Consider the following 19,739-nt stretch of genomic DNA (forward strand, 5'->3'; position numbering starts at 1 on the left):
GAAATCGTAAAACCCAGGCATTTGGAACAGAAAATTTCCTCAAACTAGCCTGGTATAAGACGTAACGACCATCACAAAGGAAACAGCATCCCTTGAAGGACCAGAAGTGACTCAAAAAGTGACCATTTCTTTCCCAATTTAAGAATTTACCAAAAACATGAAGCCTGTCATGTGAACAGAAGCACATCAGGAGAAGTATTTGTGAGAAGACTTCTTACAATAAAAAAAAATCTGGAATTATCAAAAGAAGATTGTAAGCAATTTGTGCAAGGTGTTGGATATAATCCTGAACCTGTCTTGGCCTAAAGTACAAGCATAAAATCTTTCTTTGGACCTAAGAGAAACAGAGATGTTTATTAAGGCTTGATTTCAGAAACATCCATCAGTATTTTCTGAATGCTTGTACCAGAATCACCTCCCTCAATTTAAAGTAAATATCAAATAAATGAAAACTTTAAGACACTTGCATTTAAATTACTCAACATAGCAATAAAACATGACCAGTTACTATAAACAGGATTCTAAATGCTCTGTTGATAGTAATCAGCACTGTAATTGAAGGTACCAGTTCAAAACCAATATAAAGGCATGCTGAAATATCTCTGTTCACGTAATCATTTAAGCATTGACTTAAGCGCTTTCATAAACTGGAACCTGCACGTTCAGTCACATCAGTAGCTTCTGTTTTCGTGAGTTACTTAGAACTATAAGACAGGTACAAATCTCAGAAGTGAGGATAACGGGTTAGTTATCTTACCAGCAGTAGTCCAGAAGATGTGGAGGAAGCACTGGGATGTAAATGTGTTGCCAATACATTGGATACAACAATGCAGCTGACGCATGAACACAAGCAGTTAACTAAAAACAAAAATGCACACACAGAATTGGCAACAAAAGTAATATGAAAAATAAAAATACAGAATCTTAAATTAACTTTTAGACATGTCAGAACCTTAACATCCCCAAACTGCCTATTATACCGTTAGAATTACTTTTAATTACTTAAATGCATCTATGAAAAAAAACGATATATGCATACAAGTACAACATCTGCAAAAAGTCAGACGGACAAGTCAGTTAAAAGTCAGCCCTGCTGACTCTTCTGAAGAAGAAAATAAGCATGCACTTGTTGATGTTTATCACGGCCAACAAGCCCAGGTATTGTCACAAACGTGCAGAACTTGAGCGTGCCCCTGCAGCCCAGCTCTGCTGAGCAGGAAGGGCAGGGGAAGAGACCCACATTTCCAGCGTTCAGAACGAATTGAATTGATTTGGTCTTGCATGAAGCCACGCCAGTGCGCTCAACTCAGGAGTAGGATTAAGTTCTATTTCTGTCACTATCTTTATTTCCAAACCACCTTTAAAAAAAAATCTAAGTGAATATTCCCTGTGACAGCAAAACAACTTTATTACAAGTTTCCAAAATTGCCCATCCCCTCTTCTCAGTTCCCCAAAACAGAAACTGGCAACAAAACTGGCACTAACATCACCAGAAAATGAAGACTCCTTGATCAAGAGAAAAAGTGTTACAATTTGCTCACCACTCAAAAAGGGCATGAGGACATGGCTGGTTTGTTTTCAAATAAATAAATTAAAACATAAAACGAAAAAGCACTACTACAGAACTGATTAGTAACTAGGTCTTCTTCAGTTCTTGAGCGAACGAAATAATTTGCAATACACAGAGAATTCAGATTTGATCTCTCAAACACTGTGTTACTGTTAGGAGTTGCTCAATTTTGTTTATGTTACTAAGCAGCCACAGAGCCCGTGGAATGAGAAAATACCAAGACCCATGTTCAAAACAAGATAGCCTATATCCAGCACATAAAACACTGGAAACCTCACAAAAATAAATAACAAATAAAAAACAAGCAAATCAAACACACCACCACCACCAAAAACAAAAACAAAAAACCAAACTTGGACCTATTGGGACGAGAAGTGTGTTCAAAACAGCGTTTATGAAACCCAACCATAAGGCTTAACACAATCTCTTCAGGGCACAACAGGTCATACCCAGGGAACAATTTGTGCTATTGATGCTATATTGTCCTTCTGCTTTACTTACCTCCGTCATCTAATTCAGTCTGTGAATAGCAGTACACACAAAGGGAATGCCCCATGCAGAAGACTCCAAGCTTATGGAAGAAGACAAGTCTGTCCTAATGCTTTATATCACAACAAAATTACTATCTGAGGTTAACTTGATTATTACTGCTCTTTATTGGACATGTACTTTTATTGCAGCAAAACGAAGAGCTAAAAATAAAATGTAAATCCTATCCATACAGCAAGTGCTAAAATATTATGGATTTTACAGAAAGAAAAAAAAATCCCTGTTGGTGGAACAGATCAGCAGTTAAAGCTTTCACACCCAGGCTGTCTTGTAAATAAAAATTATGCTGTAATTTTGTATATATATTTTTACACTAAAAAGGAAAAAAATAATTATAAGAGCACTGCAACAGAAAGCACAGACAATTACAATTTGTGCGGCATAGTTTGCTCAGCACTCAGATTAATATAACACGATTAAATATGGAAAAGAAGAGGGTCTGAAAGCTCCTGAGGGATATCATTAGGGCAAATTGCCAAAGAATGAAACATGAGCCAGTCAGGAGAGCCTGGAAGCTGCAGTAGTACCAGGGGACCTGAATGTTCGACAGTTGGAGCTTCAGCAATGTGTGAACTGCAGGTTAAGGCATCAGGAGAGGCTGCTCACTGACACGCAGAATGTCACTATTGACCAGCGCGCTGCCCGAGCCTGACAGCTCTGCTACAGAAAGCCAAGGATATCATAATTCCGTACTTAAACTGCTCATTTCAGCTTAACATTTTGTTTCCTAGCTTTACGTCAAACAGCTGCAATTACTCTCAGTTTAGACTTAACAAAAAAAGGCTATTTTAATAGTTAGTGTTTTGTTACTAAGAATTAATTGAATTGGGGGATGAAATAAATGAACACTTACCCCTCTTCTACACAGTGGGATTTATGAGTTTTATTTCCATATCCTCTCTCTCTGTAGTTTAGCTCTTATAACTGATAGCACAAATCAAGCTCAGTATTATGGCTTTTGGTCTTTTAGTAATTCCATAAGCATTCTGAGAAATTTGTGTGTCCACATACTGCTCTTTAGAGTATATAAATTTCAAACCACAATACAAAAATTAGCATGTATTTCAATCACAAACTGCCATAAAGCTGAGCGCAGAGTTATATGGGAGATCCCCCAATGTATATATCCTCCTCCTCCTATTAATAGGCATTCATAAATTATGAATTAACATGACAATACTTTTTGCATAAAGAAATATTTTTCTCTCTTATGCATATGTCCACGTTATATTTTAGCTCTCATTTTAACAGAGGAAGCAGGTAAGTCCATTCAAAACATTTGAAGTTTTCTTAACTGCTGTTTTAGAATCTGTATTTTGGTATGGCATTCGGACTGGCATTTATGTAACATTAAATATATATATATATATATATTAAATTTTAGCATTTCTAGGAGTTAAGGTAAAGAGTTGATTACTTAATTGTCAAATATTTCCATTTACACTACTTTGGTAGGTGTCCAACCATTTTAATTTGACATTAATATGTTTTATAGTTTCCTGGTGTATACAGCTTGTAACAGAAGCAGCTAAGGAATACTGCTACTCTTCAAACTGTGACATTTTTAATACCGTGCCAACTCTGCCTTTAAGCAGATACTGATATGATAATTGTAGATTTCATATAAAAATATTTCACGCTTTCTGGTAAATTTTCTTTTTGTGTTTTTTAGTGTTTCAACAGTGACTGCATTTCTCCAAGGCATTAGCTATTTAAATAACGTACTTTTTAATTGTCATACTTACTTGCAGTTATAAATAGAAGAAAATGGGGAATACTAAAAATCTCTGAATAGTGCTGCAAGTCCTAAGTATTTAGTATTTAGTATCCGGTTTAAGTGAACTGAAAAGCATGCAAGAGCAGGTAGAGCCCAACTGCTTGCATAGGTTCTCAGGGGTCTATAAAGGCGACCACCAGATTTGGGGAGGGGATGTCTGACAGCAGCTGCACTTGGGAGCAGAGCCAGCGAGAGCATGAGCAGGCACCCTGCGGGAAGCTGGAGGAGGAGAGGGAAAGGCAGACAGCGCAGCACAAGCTCCAAGGTGCAGAAATGAGCATCTGTTGCTTGACCAAGTGGTGAGAAGTCTGACTGGTGAGATCTTTATGCTACTTAGAGAAAAAGGCATTTGTCTGGAGCCTGTGTGTTGACAATCCACCTTTAAGCACATTTTTAAGGGAAATGGCATAGATTAGAAAAAATCTCTTTTTGAAGACAAATAGTTGCTATCTTAAATAATAAGGTCATCTTCAAGGCTGTGTACAACCTTACCTATTATGCCAGCTACTACTGGAGATCAGATAAGCTTGCATATACAAAGAGAAAGCATTTCTCCAATACAATTTGCTAAATTCTTAGGTATTCGCAGAAACATAACATTGCCAAAGTCTGCGGTTTGTTAAAAAATCTTATGTTTTTTAAGAATGCAGCAGAACATTTCTGCATGGACTAGTTACTGCATATTTGATAGCTCACTACACAGTTTGAGTATGCAGCGACTGATGTTGAGATACGCTTCAACAGTCCACTGCACTGGAAAGAAAACACGTAGCAATGCTGTGTTTTAAACTATAATAAAACGGGCTGGCAATTTTTAAATAAAGCTTTTGTCTCTTGAAAACCATTTGTCAACACTGAACAGATTTTTTTAATGTTTCCAATATTTTTCAATTTTTTAGACAGTTTTTCTTCATTTCAAACAATTTCATCTAGATTAAAACTTTTATTTAATATAATTAAGGCTTTAAAAATTGGTTGAAATAGGTGGGGGTAAAAAATTGTCTTAAACATAAGGATTTTAAATTACATAACTCAAGTCAATGGATCTCAGCTAGCTTAGAAACAACTTTTAACAAAACACACACAAAAAAAAATCCCATGTTAATGAATTTACTGACATTGAGTACAACAAAGTTTCAGCTTGTTTCTGATCTATTCAGACACTCTAGTCAGCATAACCATATAAGCTTTCATCACCCTACAAGAAAAGCATGCGGTGTTTTATCTGGAGCTCTGCAGTGATTCCAGCACAATAATTTTATCTTTCTCTCCTGAAAAAAACATGTGAGAACTATGTGCTGGCAGATAATACTGTCTCTCCAAATAGTGGAAGAACACATTACAAAGTCTGTTTGCAAAATTCATTACTGAGTGAAAAAAAATTGATTACTATGAACTTGCAGCAAGACTATAACAATGCACAAGGAGCTCCTTTCCATCTTATGGCAGTAAGCAGCCACTCAGGAACAACTGTTGTTCCAAATCTACACTCTGCTGAACAGGAGCAGTCTGAACAGTTAGTTCAAGCCTTGAACTAAAGCAGCTTTATCTGCTTCTGGAAACACGGAGACTGCAGCTTCTCCACTCCCATCTCTCATGTAGCTGTAATAATTCTGATGCATGTATCTGCTGCACACAATATTCAGTATTCAATTTAGCAATGAAGCTTTCAGCTGTAGATTTTAAAATGAGTAGTCTTTTTTTTTGCTAAGAACCCTACAGCATGTCCAGAACAGAAAGATTTTCTGCAGACTTGCTTATTATGTCTACTTGATACCTATTATTTACAAAATTTCAACGAGTAACATGAAAACAATTATTCAGTATCTTGCATAAGATATTTTCTTTTGCCTGACGCTTACTTTCTATCTATAAAAATCATTTTATTTGAAGCAGTTTCTGTAACCAAAGGTAGAAAGAGAAGCAGAGCACAGGTGACCAGATTTGCACATGCCGCAATGCAAAAGCTAGAAACGCAGAATCTGATTAGCAGAATCTTGTCTGAAAGCCAAAAATGGCAGCAGAAGTTCGACAAAACGCTAAAGTAAAATTAACCTGTGATACCATACAGCCCTTCAAAATCTACTGTAAGTAACTGAAGAATTACTGTGATAAAACCACTTCCTGAAAGCCCCTCAAACACTGTCAATCTCTGTCAACACCATGTCCAGAAATGGGTACTGGTATGCTCCTTCCCTCCTCCCTCACAGAGCCATTGGGCTAAAGAACTGCTTGCCTCCCACTGCCTTGACCACACATATGTTGAAAGATGCCAAAGATACTGTTTAATTAACTCATCTACTTAGCAGTACCTATAGCAATAAATCGTAGAGGGTCACCATCCCTGTTCCAGTAGCTACCATCAGCCTTGCCCAGCTCTTACTGCTGCTATCCCAGTACTCCCAGTGTATGAGAATTACTGTGAAACCACTGAGAGGAATGGCCGTAGTGGTGAAAGGAAGCCTCTCCTCTACCTTATTACAACTCTAAGATTATCAGCTTCGTCACAGGGGACTTCCGTATCTAAATCTTGTTTGGTCAAGAACAAAATCAGGCCCCAAACCTGTAACAGATACTTAACATCTGCTAAAACTCATTTTCTCATCCATTTCTTGAATGGGTAGGTGAAGACTGCTGGAAATTAATATTGGGAAGGGAGCCCTTGCTTTGACCATTTTATAACAGAGCATAAATCCCTTTCCAGCTTTAAAGAATAAATAGTTGGACTAAATCATCACCTTCATCTATTCTGCTGTCCTTGGAAGAGGACAGAAGTCACCGATTAAAAAAAAAAAAAAGCAACAAAAGAGACCAGAATATACTATCCAAGCCATGAGAACCAAAGGCATTTCTCAGGCATTTTTTTAATTTAGCTTCTGGCTAACAGTTTCCCATCTGCCATCCCCATAACCTCTAAGAAGAAAAAAGGGAAGACCTTAAATGAGCCATAATGCATTTTCTTCCTGTTGGCAAGATGAAGCCCCCAGTGCTCCTTAATCACATAAGGGAGAGAGGTAAAGGGAAATGTATTTTCAGTCCACAGATGAAAATTTTCACTTTATCCATTGTTAAACCAAAATATGGAAAAGAAACATTCATTTAAAAAACTGCATGTATCCTGGTTTTTGGTTGTTTTAATATTAATTCACTTCTTTTTTGTCCTTATTCTGGAGGAAGGAAAGGGAAGAGAAAGAAGAGTGTTGTTCACGAATTTGACAGCACTTCATATGCAATCAATTTCATTCTTTTCTTGCTATTCTTCATTCACAAAGCAGCATTATGGCATCATTCTTGTGCATTAGTTTGGAAGGGAAAAGAAAAGACCTCAGACACGGTTTGTTCCTTGCCTATGGCTCCAGGAATGACATGCTTCTCAATAATGGAAGCTGAACAGAAAATAAAATTGAAGTGGTAGTAGACAGGTGAGGACTCCGTGACAAATACCACTGGCATCCTGTGCCTACACAAAGGACCTACATGTGTTTTTATGGATTATCTGAGGTATGTATATACCCAAGCAGGTGTGTTTGGCATAGATAAAGCCACTTAACTTGATTCAGTTACGCAATTTCATCATCTCACAAAGGCTCTTAGTAATATTTTTTTTAGGTTAAAAATGAAACATCTGAAACTTGGTCAAGTCAGTTTTTATTCCTAACACATTGCAGATTAGGTTAACATATCTCCTATTGATATTCATTTATCTTATAACTAATTATGCTTCTTTACATCATGTTGAATAATTTCAGTTTCCTCATTCTTTCATTTCATCTTGTATATTCTTGATGATTTGTTTATTCTTACTTTGTCATTTATTTATTTGCTAACTGCTTTATCTCCTCGTCTCTCACAAAAACACAGACAGAAGAACATGAACCTATACATCTTTATGTCTCTCTTTTCTGACCATCTTGTAACTCCCCCCCTTTTCTCCTCTATTATGACTCTGTCTCTGTGGAGGAAGAGCTACCCTCCTGTAAAATAAGGGAGTTCTGCAAATGTTTCTTGGTTCTGAAAGGAAAGTTTCCAGGAAAATAATTTTTATTAATGTTTCCTCCCCCGAAGTAACTCCGTGGTATGTTCTTCTGCCATACACTAATTAAGAAGCAGCAGGGAACAGCTTCCTTGTGAATAGCTGACAGACAACTTATTTACTGCAAGCAAGACTAGAGATAACCACTGACTATGTTATAATTCATCTCACCATTGGTGAATTTGCGTGGGAGGAGGGGGAATAAAGCAGCAGTTAGTGAAAAAGGAGAAACCTTGCCATAATGGCACACCAGACCAGAGGGCTGGTATTACACTCAAATACTCTTCAGTAACTCATCTTCACTGCTTTCACTTCACACAATCACGATGACATCTGCAGTTTTCTGTTTGTTTGTTTAGGGGATTGAGACTGTTCTTGCCATCCACAACAGCCTGCAGACCCTTTCACTTCCCATTCCCACGCAGCCCAACCACAAAGGGCCTCTCTTGGAGGGTCAATGCCCACAGCAGGGCCTGCTCCAGCTCTACACAGCATTCTGGTTTGGCAGTTTTTACTGAATTGCCAAAGATTACATGAATCAGAAGAAGCAACTCTTGCCTCGTATCTTCATCTTGGATTTGTTCCTTTTTGTGAAAGTGCTAATGAGTTATAAACTTTAAAATTTTATTTTGAAATCAATGTGTAAATCAGTCTGTTTGCCAGTCTGTATGCTTTCCTGTTACAGTATTTGTTTTCATTGAAATGAAACCCAGTGATACAATTCTGCACACAGGTAGCAACAGCAATCAGCAGATATTCTGAACTTCTGGACTGGGAGAGCTTTCCAGTTCCTGAGCTTGGCTCAGTTTTGATGCCTCCCTTCCCTGCTCCCTTCACTTCACTGCTAGAAGCAGGCGGCAGGCCCGTGTCCTAGCAGGGCCTCAGCTGCACCCACAGCACGCACCCTGTCCAGCTGACCTTACCTTACCTCCAGGCAAGGTATCTTAGACTACTTAGACCTGAACTTTTAAAAATTAAAGGACACCACTCTTCATCTACTCAAATGATCTATGTGACCTATTATTCCAAAATGAATTCTAACAATGCTTCCAGGAGCTGAGTATCAGCAGAATAACTGCTGCTTTGCAAGTTAATGAATGACACATTCCTACCCACTTTTTGTTTTCCAAGAACTACATTTAGCCCTTGCATATTTCTGCCCAATATGTACTACCTCAAAGGAATTTGAGATAATAATTTAATTTCAAATTTATAATTTTTGCATTACTGGGACAGTACTATTTAAAAAGAATCAAACACTTCACAGATACATTTTTAGATAAAATTGCAACCACACTGCAGTGTACAATGAAAAAATGGATGCTATGGTTTGGTTCAGTCAGAACTGGGAATATAACCCCAGCACAAGGCAACATGATGCTGTCACTAAGATATATGACAGCACCTAATACCATTGTTTTCCCCAACCTGAGAACTTGTATGGAGCCAATTTTTCCACTGTTTTGGCCTTTTAGCTTACGCCAGAGAAACAGCTCCACAAATAGCCAGCTTTGAACTCAAATAAAAAATACAAAAGAGCTTTCTGTCTTTCCAAGCTTCACACTAACATACACTGCACTCCAAAACCACACAGCGATCTGGCCTGGCCACAAAGCACTGCTTGGCTGATTTTCTAAGTCTATCCAGCAATCTGCAACATATACACCACAGAGAGATTTAAATGAAGTGCAAGAAATAGACAAACCCAAGAGTTGTTTTCTGTTTCAGTTGATGATATTACTGCCTTGGGACATACAGATTTTGGAATAAACTTAAGAATCTTGGATTTCAGGTCAGATGCAGAAGGAGCAAAGCAACACACAAAGATAATGTGTCAGAATAAGGAGAGTGTTGCCCTCCCTTGCAGCTGTTCAGCTGTATTACATTCTCCAAGGAGCCTCCTCAACCTCCCAGTCCCCAAGTGACCACAGATAGCGTGACAGTACCCCAGCAAGAGTACAGAGGCAAGGAATATGCAGCTACTGTTCAGACCAACTAACTATTGCAACCAAGTGGAACTGCAGAAAGCTCTCTTTCAATATAAGCAGCAGTAAAAATAATTCCACAAATGTATGTTGTGGGCAATTTTTTTTCAGTGCTCTTTCACCATACACACAAAAAAAAAGGTCTGCATCTTTTATTGATGTATATGTTCCTTTTTACAAGGAGCTCCAGTGAAGCCTACAACCAGCACAAAGCAGAACTTTGCAGCCACAGTGCTCTCAAACACATCAGACTCATATTACCTAAAACAAATATTGGTCAAAAAGGAGATAACGTTTAGACATTTGCTTTAAAGTGTAGCATCCTTTCCACCTGCCACTGCAGGCCGCAGAAGATACATTCTAGTTAACATACTACTGACAGGATGACGAGAAAGCTCCTGTCAGACACTGGCCAGCCGGGTGTTTGAGACAAAACGCGCAGCCCCAGCTGACTAGTTAGAGAAAGGCTGGTGAGGTACAATTACAGAGGCATATGACAAGCTTTCATGCTTGAGTGACTTGAGAACCGATGACATGGCTTTAAACAGCAATCCTTCCTACCTCCGGTCACAAAACAGCAATAAGTCAACTGATGCACTGTTGTAAAATCATGATTTATTCCTTTGCTTTGAATACATGAGAGTATGGTATGATGTTCTGGTAGACTACCACAGCAGGTGCACTTGGGGCCTCAACATCTAGGGCCTGCCTCCAGCATGCATAAAATCAATGCTGTAGTTCAGCCTTCCTGCAAAAGCCTTCCCCAGCACTTTAATAATTGATAGTAGATTGAATTAAAAAAGTATTTGTACTGAAAGTCTTACAGCTCCATGCAACTAACAAGAATACATGCAGATGTTGTGATGGGTGCTGCGTAAGAATATACAGTGTGACATTTACAAAGGTCTTCCTTTTACCGTTGAAGTGAAACAACGAACAGCCACCTCTGTGAATAAATCAATTCCTTTGTTTCATTCATTCTTTCATTTATACCAAAGTCATATGATTTGTTTCTCTATTATAGTTTACTGTTCAAAAGCAGAAATGGTAATTTTTGCTACAAACAGATCTTACAGAACATAATCCTCAGGCTAGCTGAATCTATCTCACTCTAACATTAAGCCTCAAGCAAGCTGTGAGGTTGGTGATAATCACATTATTAACGTGGTTGGAAAGTCAAGCTAATAAAAGAATCAACAGTTAGGGCAAATAATGACCCAGGAGCTATGACAGAAAGGAGCAGTGGGAAGTTTCCACTTGTATCTTTGTAGTAATTGGTATGGCAAGTAGACCAAGATGTCCACCAAAGGAGTTTTTAAGGGGGTATAAACATAGAAAATCAGTTTAAAGAAAGATGTAAAGAATACATAGTGATTGTAAATATGAGAAGATGCATGCTTGGCTGAAATAAAATATAAGCTGAAAATTGAACCAGAGCACCTCTAGATAAATTGATAAATTGATTATCTTTTGTTTTAATTAAAAACACTGTACAACAGCTGAAAATGGTAAATTATTTCTGTTTCTCCTTCTTCCACTAAAGTAAACCTTTTTAAATGTAGCATTCATTTTCTCCCTGCACTGATATACTTCAATATAATGAAAGCATGAAATTCATAAGACAGAGATGTCAGACTTAAATATGGTTTTCTACTCTTCCCCTCCCTGCCCACCCCACTCCCTCAAGAACAGTGAGGAGAAACTAAGCAAGGCCTTGAATTATGCCTTTTTTCTTTCTTTCTTTTTTTTGTTATCAGTCACTGCCCTGAGATAGTGAACCGAAACAGAGCTGATAACTGGAAGGTGACATCACAGCCCAGTCCTCGTGAACTAACATAAACACTTGGTATTCAGTTAGCCCCAAAGATAAGACACAACTCCCTTAACAGAAACTTGTACTTGAGAGCACCGCTTTTGAAATAATTATCTTTCTAAGTATCAAGCTGTAATTTAGGAATATTAAATTGCATCTCTTGCAACACAGAGTACCAGCCTGCTGTGTTTTGTACCCACAATAGCAAAACAGCATAAAGCTAGCACACATCAATGTTCACATATACTCCATTTGCTTATTTGTATTATATTAAGCATTCCAACATTTTGAAGAAGAAATATCTTGTGACAAAAAAACACATTTAATCCTTCTTGGCTATTTAATTGAATTCTTCACTAAGAAGTGATTAATTTGCTTTTTAAATTATATTGTTCTGTAAAGAGGCAAGCCTAGCACAATTTTTGGTCTGTGTATGAAAGAGTTTAGTACCTTCTCACTGAAGCTCCTTGACAAGCCAGCTCTACTCTTGTTTGACCATACCTCACTGGTGTAAGGGAAAATTTACCAAGTGCTATGTGGAAAAATGCTACATGACACAGCAGTAACTTCATTTAACTATACCATACGTAATGTTAGCACACTAAAAACATAACCAGAAGGAAGTGAAATTGATGTGCTCTCTGTATTCAGACTTGGTCTGCTGTCTACTATTCACACTTAGAGCTTGGTGACATCTCTCAGGACATCCAAATGACATTATGGAAGTCTGTTATCACTACCTACCCTTGTCCAGGAGATTAATATAAATTATTTTTCAGTGATGACTATTACTTCATGAAAAGATTTGGAATAAACAGCTGAATTCTAAACGAAGTGGAAGTTTCTCACAAAGATTGTATTACATCTGTTAATCTGTAATTGTTTCTAAATAGTTTGGAATCTGACCATGGGAATAAGGTAGTCTGCATCAGCACAGTGTAATTCTAATACTGTCTCTCCTCTTGTCATATCATAGCAACAGAGACCAGCTGAGATATTGAGCCTAACAAAAACAAGTCTTAAGAAGATCCAAATGTAGGCTGAGAATATGATTGCAAATCCTGTGAGGCAGACTGACGCATGCCCACCTGCAGAACCAATCTTCCACAGGCACAGACCTGCCATCGCGATTCCTATTTCCTCACTACCGGAGCAGTAAAAGAGGTTTGACTGGGGCATCATTACAATTGAAGGTTTTTTACGGGGTATTTTGTCTTTCATTTTTTTAATACCAAGCTGTGTTCCAAACTGGCAAACTGGGAAAAAAAAATTCAATTCCATGCTTTTGCCACATTGCCACACGTTCTCCTAAGGGCTTTTCCTTGAAATTGTCTTTGCCCATTGGATATTATTGTATTGTAAAGTCTAAATTTTCCACTAGACAGTTCCACAGAAAAAAAAGAAAAAGAATATGGAAATTTCATAAGATACAGTAAAATCTTTGGTGCCTAATAAAATACATCATAGCCCAGTAATTTGAAGACTGATTATATTCATTCACGCACTGCTTTTTAGGTTTTATAGTTGATCATTTGGCCTCTGCTTATATGACCCAGGTTTCCTTCATTCTCTAATTATCACAGACTTACTTAGTTCCATATTCTGCAAATCACCGCATGGTGAGGTACTGGCCTTGTGCATCCCCTCACTACAACAGTGATTGCAGATTCAGGGACCTAACATTGTGGTGTTTTGGAAACAATAATAAAATAAAATTAAAATAAAATTAAAATAAAATAAAATAAAATAAAATAAAATAAAATAAAATAAAATAAAATAAAATAAAATAAAATAAAATAAAATAAAACAAAAATAAAACAAAACAAAAATAAAATAAAACAAAAATAAAAATAGTTATACAACTCAAAAGAATTTAAAGTGGTTTTATCCACTATAAGTAGTCCAAAAATTCTCACACCTTATATACATACACACCACACATATATATTGGAAATTAGCACCTGCTAGTTTTTAAATGTTAGTTTTTAGTACTATATCCAACCTTGTCCCTGTGTGTTGAAAATAACTGTTCATCTATTTGGTAGAAGAATGAGCCATGTTCAGGAAAAGAACGTTGACTTTCCACGACAGAAACAGTATTAAACAACATGTTTTATGAGGTACTTTTGAAAAATATAAATTATAGTATTTTTAATGACTGAGCACAACAGGTTAAGGATTGTGTACAAGTATACTCTATGACAGAAGTTGGTTATAAAGTGACAGTCTCATAGTAATGCAAAGTATATTCTTAGGAATATATTCAAAATACAGGGTATTTTAAAGCCACATAAGACTCTGCAAATAGTAAAACAGAATAATGTCTGAATATTTAGATATACTTTCAAAATGAAATGCAACGCTCTTATTAAGCAGTCTAAAGCAGGCGTTAAAAAAAAAAAATAATGTGGACAGTACCCTCAAACCTTTAATAAAAAAAAAAAAGCAGCAGCAGCAGCTATTTCAAGTTGTACGCTATTATAAGTCTGAAGAGCTGCTCCAAATCAGAGCTATTACAGTATGCACTCCCAAACCACTCTAACAAAGATGAATCCACCTATTACCAGGTTAGGATAGCAGCTATTATTATGCCCCCTTGATTTCTTTCAAGTAGCTCCAATGGAATAAGCCACAAGTGAATAATAAAGATCTTATAATAGCCCTTAAGAATTCTTTTTAGGTTAGAAGGCACAGAAATGAACTCAGGAGAGTTAAAGAACTCTCATCTCCTGATAAGAAAAATAATTAACCTGACTTAATGTATCTGAGTAGGTCTTATATAAATCAGACTTTTGTACTTCAAGAGCCAGACTAAAACCATATATCAGAAAAGTATGTAGATATTGTCTTATAAGTACACATGGAACATATCTAAAACCACAAAGGTCTGTAGGTCATTTTGTGAAATGTTCAATATATTCTACTTAAAAGGAGATGTGTGAAGTACTTACAGTGCTTAGTTTGCTAGAGGTAATAATGATTCTTCTCTCATGCAACATACTGGCATAAAGTTGCAGCATGTTGTTCACATCCACAGCAACAAAATATTCAGTAAGGTTTCTCTGTTAAAATAAAGAAGATGTTAACAATATAGCAACACTGTTGGCTAAGTGGAACATTCACATATTATTTACAAAAATTTTGACCAATTAGTACAATTATTAGGTTTAAATAAAAACATATATATATATTAAAAATATGACTTTGCATTAAAATTTATATGCTCTAAAAATAATTGACTGAGTGTTAAAACCAATGGAAAACTAACTTTGGTGTAAGTTATTGTTATTTTGCTTATTTGATTATGCTTCTATATTACAATTTATATTATTTCTGAATCTGAAGAAATAAGAAATATATATCAGTAGCCACATGTGCTATTAAGATAACCATTACTTCAACCCAGGAAGAGATCCCCCACCACACCAATAACTGTTCTATCATAGTTATGAGAATAAAACTGTAATATTTTTGCCTGCTCTCCTGAAGTCAACACATTTTATTCTACTTCAAGTCCAGCAAAACAGCTTGCTGGGAGAGGAAAAAAAAATGGCAACGACAACCCAAAGCCCTGTTAGAAGGTGTTGGGTCTACCTCTATGGGGTTTAACGAAAAGTAAAGCCACCAGCACCTCTTATTCACAGTTCAAACACAGAGGTGGTGTCGACACAGGGCAACACGGGATTACAGCCCCAAAAACCAGAGTGGGCATGACAAGCAGGCTCAAGGCAAGAGGGGAGCGTGAGCACTCCTGTGCCAAGGGGCCGGGAGGCGGCTGTGGCCTGCAGCACCCCCGGCTCGCTGCCCTCCACGGTCGGGATTGCAGCGTGGATCTGAGCTGCTGCTGAGCAGCTGCCCTGCTGGCTCCATACAAAGAGGGACTGAGGCAAAACCTAGCCTTAGTGAAAGGCTGGGTGATGATCAGAACATTGACCTCCTTTCTGGATGCATTTCAATATTAAGTGAAAAAGTTACTGAAAAGAAATGACAGAAGATCCAATGACTGAACCGCTTTCACATAAATTCACAAATGGATTATTAATTCAAAGCCGTGGAGTACGGAGTTATTCTTGGTCCGTGCCGCATAAACTTTTGGAAGAGATGAAAGCGAGAGCTTTAACGCTACAAACACAGCATTTAGAAAGAAACTGTGGTCCTTCAAGTGCTACCTTTAACTGATTGTCAGCGGCTGATGCACCACAATAATTTGAGTCCAACTTATCTAGGACACCTTTTAACATTTTAGTTGATAATGATATGCTGATTCTGTGTTGCAAAAGCTGTGGTAAAAAAGTCTGCAATCTTGTACGGACCAATGTGGCTTTGGGAGACAGTCAGTTAGTTATTTCTGCATTATAGCTGTAAAGTTACTGCTCCTCAAGTTTGTGAAACTTACAACAAAGAACAAGGAAAAGCCATTTTACTACTGATTTACTATAATTACCACATCTCAACCGCCCACTTGTCCTACCCTCTGTTAATATTAATTCATTTTGATCATTCTGGAAGGATGGGACTTCCATAAGCAGAGTACAAAATAAGTATAGGAAGGCAGCTTGATATTTACTTTTCCTTTCTCCCACAGAATCAGCAGAATAAATCCACAGCAACACCACTGTAAGATCCTCGATCAGCCAGAGACTCAAAGTGAAACCTTCCCACATTTTGTTCAAGACGAACATATAAAACAACTCCTAATCCCCAAAGCTATGCTTTAGTAGAAGCCCAAATAATGAGTTTGGATAAGAGATTTTTTACAAATAGAAGAATTCAGTCTATGGGGTGAAACCAATGAAAATAAACAGCTGCAAATGAATCCCTGTCCTGCCCCAAGAGCCCTTGCAATATGGGTCCTCTCTTCTCAATCCAGCACCTTCCTGTAGTTGTCTGGGTTGCAACAGAGGCCATGCATCTCCACTCAGCCCAAGCCTGAGCTGCACCCTCCTTGCTGCTAGGTGCAGCCTCATGCTCCTCTCGGGTTTGGGTTTTCCCAGCCTGTCCTCACATGGCTCCTCTGCTGCCCTTCCCTGCCTGTCCCACCTGCACCCCAGGGACGGTGTGGTGCTGTACCACGGTGACCCCATCACAGCTACCGAACCATTTAGCTTTTGGGAGGAAGTCACTGTGTCCAAGTGTAAAAATGCAAATCTAGATAACCATATTCAATTCCAGACAATGCAAAACTGGAAAAGCAGAAAGTTGGATAACACCTAATTAAGTAGCTTTTACTTAAACACACTATAGAGGACAGGGTTTGACATTTTGCATTTGGAATCTGCTGGCAGCACCATCGAGGATTTATCAGCCACCGAATGCAAATCTTCATTAAAAAAGTAACAATAATACCTGTGACTGGTGTATGGTTACCACCCAAATGCAAGCAGGTACAGCGTGTTTTCAGAAAGCCTGAAACCATGCCTTCTTACACAAAAAAAAATAAACTGCATGTCTTGATAGATGAATTTGCTGCTTAGTAATGCACTGTTTAAAGGGCAGGTATTCAAACAACACTAGCTGCACAAGTCGAATATGTTTTGCATATATAATCCTCATAAATGCAAACAAACTGAGTAACTATGAACAAAAGGCAGACATAGTGGTGCTCTAAAATACCCTGTATAATGCTTTAATATTGGTTAACAATGAATGAAACAGTAACCTTACTAGCTAAAGGTTATAATAATATACATTAATCATATTCTGAAAACAGTCCTAGAAAAAAATAAATCTCCTATTGATAAAAGCAGAGTTCAGCCCTACCCACAGAATGAGATTTATACTTCTCCTAAATATTTAAAAAAGAAACTGCATACTTACGCTTTCAGGGATTGTTGGCAATCCAGTTATATCAGGAGTAATGAAATACGAGTGCTAATCAATGGGGAAAAATAATTAATAATTTATGTACACAGCAAACAAAAAAATATTTCTTTAAAAATCCAGCATTCCAGCATTTAGGATTTCCAACCCCATCATTGTTTAAGCAAATAGCCATTTTTCCAACAGTATTCTTACCACTACTAGACAAAGAATTAAGCAGACCAGAACATGAAATGACAATCTCTGGGTTAGCATAGCAGACAAACCAAGGGAACAAATCACTGTGCTGCAGTTTTGAAATAACACTAAAATTAAAACAGCTTTAAATGTTAAGTCAAGCCTGAGAACAGCGTTGATTAGCTTAAGCATTGATTTTAAAGTTGCAAATACAAAAAAAAATGTTAACGGACAAAATGTAAATTTAGAATGGGTAAGGAAAAATCATTTACATAAAAATTAAATAGAACAGAAATATTATTACTAAATATATGTTCTTATCTCTTTCCAAACATCTTTGAATCAAAAATGTGCTAACAGAAATCCAAGGTCTGACAGCTTGACATTCCACAATCATTTATGAAATACATTAGTAATTTTAGAATCTTAGTTTGAGGCCATTCAGAATGTAAATATAAAATAGATTAAACTGAAAACAGATGTAATTTAAATTATTCTCATTAATCCAGTGCTCTTAGTAGCTATCAAACATGGATTTAGTTCAGTAATTTTAAGACGTTTTTGCATAATTAGTCTAAATCTTGAAGGACAAAAAACCTTAAGTGCATACTAAGCAAATGTGATAATTATTGAATTTTTATCTTCTGTTACTTTTAATTTTTTTTTTCATTTTTCTTGAACTGTTTTCCTTAAGCTGTGCACTGCTATATGATGATTTTTAACACAAACAGTCCATTTTCAAGTCAAACTTGAAAAACATACACTAAAACATTAAGTAAGATATTGTGTCTTTTGTTCAAGCAAGAAAAAATGTATTTATTAATTCTACCAACTCTGTGTAGGAGGCTCTTATTAAACCAGCTTGATGCATTTAATCTAAAACTTTCTCCACAGAAAAAAAAAAAAAGTCTTCTGGCAAGAGTTAAATAAAAAGTAATAGTAAAAAAATAAAAAAACACTGGTTTAAAAAAGGCATCCCATAAACATCATTGCATTTGCACAATTAATATTCCAATATATTGTTTTGCTTCAACAGAGAAAAAAACATTTAAGACTTTTTTCTCTAGTCAGGAATAGGAAAATATTCAGATTAATGCAATGCTTACATTCTTAGTAAGTATGGTGAAAACAGAAAATTATTTCCTATACATAATAAGGTCACAGAAAATTTAACAAAAGATTTTCTGAGTAATTAATTTAATAACTTTGAAAAGCAATTACTTATAATTAACAAAGTAGTAATATTTCACTCATTAAACAGAAAAGGAAGTTAGAACTATGAGAAGCAAAGAGGCATTACTGCAGTCATTAAGAGTCATAAAGCAGCAAAAATAACGTGGTATGGAGTCCTTGCACATCTTTGTGAACTCCCATAGGAAGTATGACTTTGGAAGAGATACTAAATTAACAGCTGCTGTCCTGTAAAAAGTTTTCTGTAAAAAGGGACATTAGAAAATTCAAGTTTTGTTCATCAGTTTAAGAGTTTGATGTTGGTTGTGGGTTTTTTGATGAAAGGATTATGACACACACATAGCTCTGAAATTAGACTGATTTAAACAGAATAGGTATGTTAATATTAGACTGCTTTTCTAGGCTATAGACAACAGCAAAATTTCCCAAAGGACAGGTATAAATAAGCCTGAAATCAAAAGAGATACCCTATAGCAAGTAATTATTTCTTTAATTGCAATAGGTTTTAGATAGCGCCTTTTAAACTCACCGATACAAGACAAGGCTCTTTTTTCAAAACTTGCTGACTTGCAAAAATCATCTCTTGGTTCTTAGGCAACATGAGAGAAACATTGAACAATTGACTTTTTAGCTTTTCAACAAATAGACCAAAGCTGACTCTACTGCTTTCCAAGTTCAAAATATTGGCTGAAAATATGTTTTATTTTTTATATTTCTCCCCTATTTGAATTCAGACTTGACTTAGCTAGCTTTTCCAACAAAAGAAAAAGCACTTGTACTGGCCCTCCACGGGTAAAATAAAAGTGAACCAAATGATATTTAAG

At 36.7% G+C, this 19,739-nt stretch overlaps 1 protein-coding gene across 4 annotated transcripts in view; it reads right to left on the minus strand.

The window, feature by feature from the left end:
* The window catches only part of DENND1B (DENN domain containing 1B), a 188,316-nt gene that overhangs the window by 62,071 nt on the left and 106,506 nt on the right, over positions 1 to 19,739 (minus strand). For 3 of the 4 annotated variants that reach the window (XM_068689753.1, XM_068689754.1, XM_068689752.1), the window contains exons 8-11: positions 19,445 to 19,504; positions 17,545 to 17,598; positions 14,679 to 14,789; positions 758 to 858 (exon numbers count right to left, since the gene is read on the minus strand). In XM_068689753.1, the coding sequence (XP_068545854.1) occupies positions 758 to 858; positions 14,679 to 14,789; positions 17,545 to 17,598; positions 19,445 to 19,504 (326 nt within the window). The remainder of the gene's footprint in view (positions 1 to 757; positions 859 to 14,678; positions 14,790 to 17,544; positions 17,599 to 19,444; positions 19,505 to 19,739) is intronic. The other variant, XM_068689755.1, reaches the window with a different exon arrangement.

Source organism: Anas acuta, chromosome 8 (assembly GCF_963932015.1).
Source record: "Anas acuta chromosome 8, bAnaAcu1.1, whole genome shotgun sequence".
NCBI classification, from domain to species: domain Eukaryota; kingdom Metazoa; phylum Chordata; class Aves; order Anseriformes; family Anatidae; genus Anas; species Anas acuta.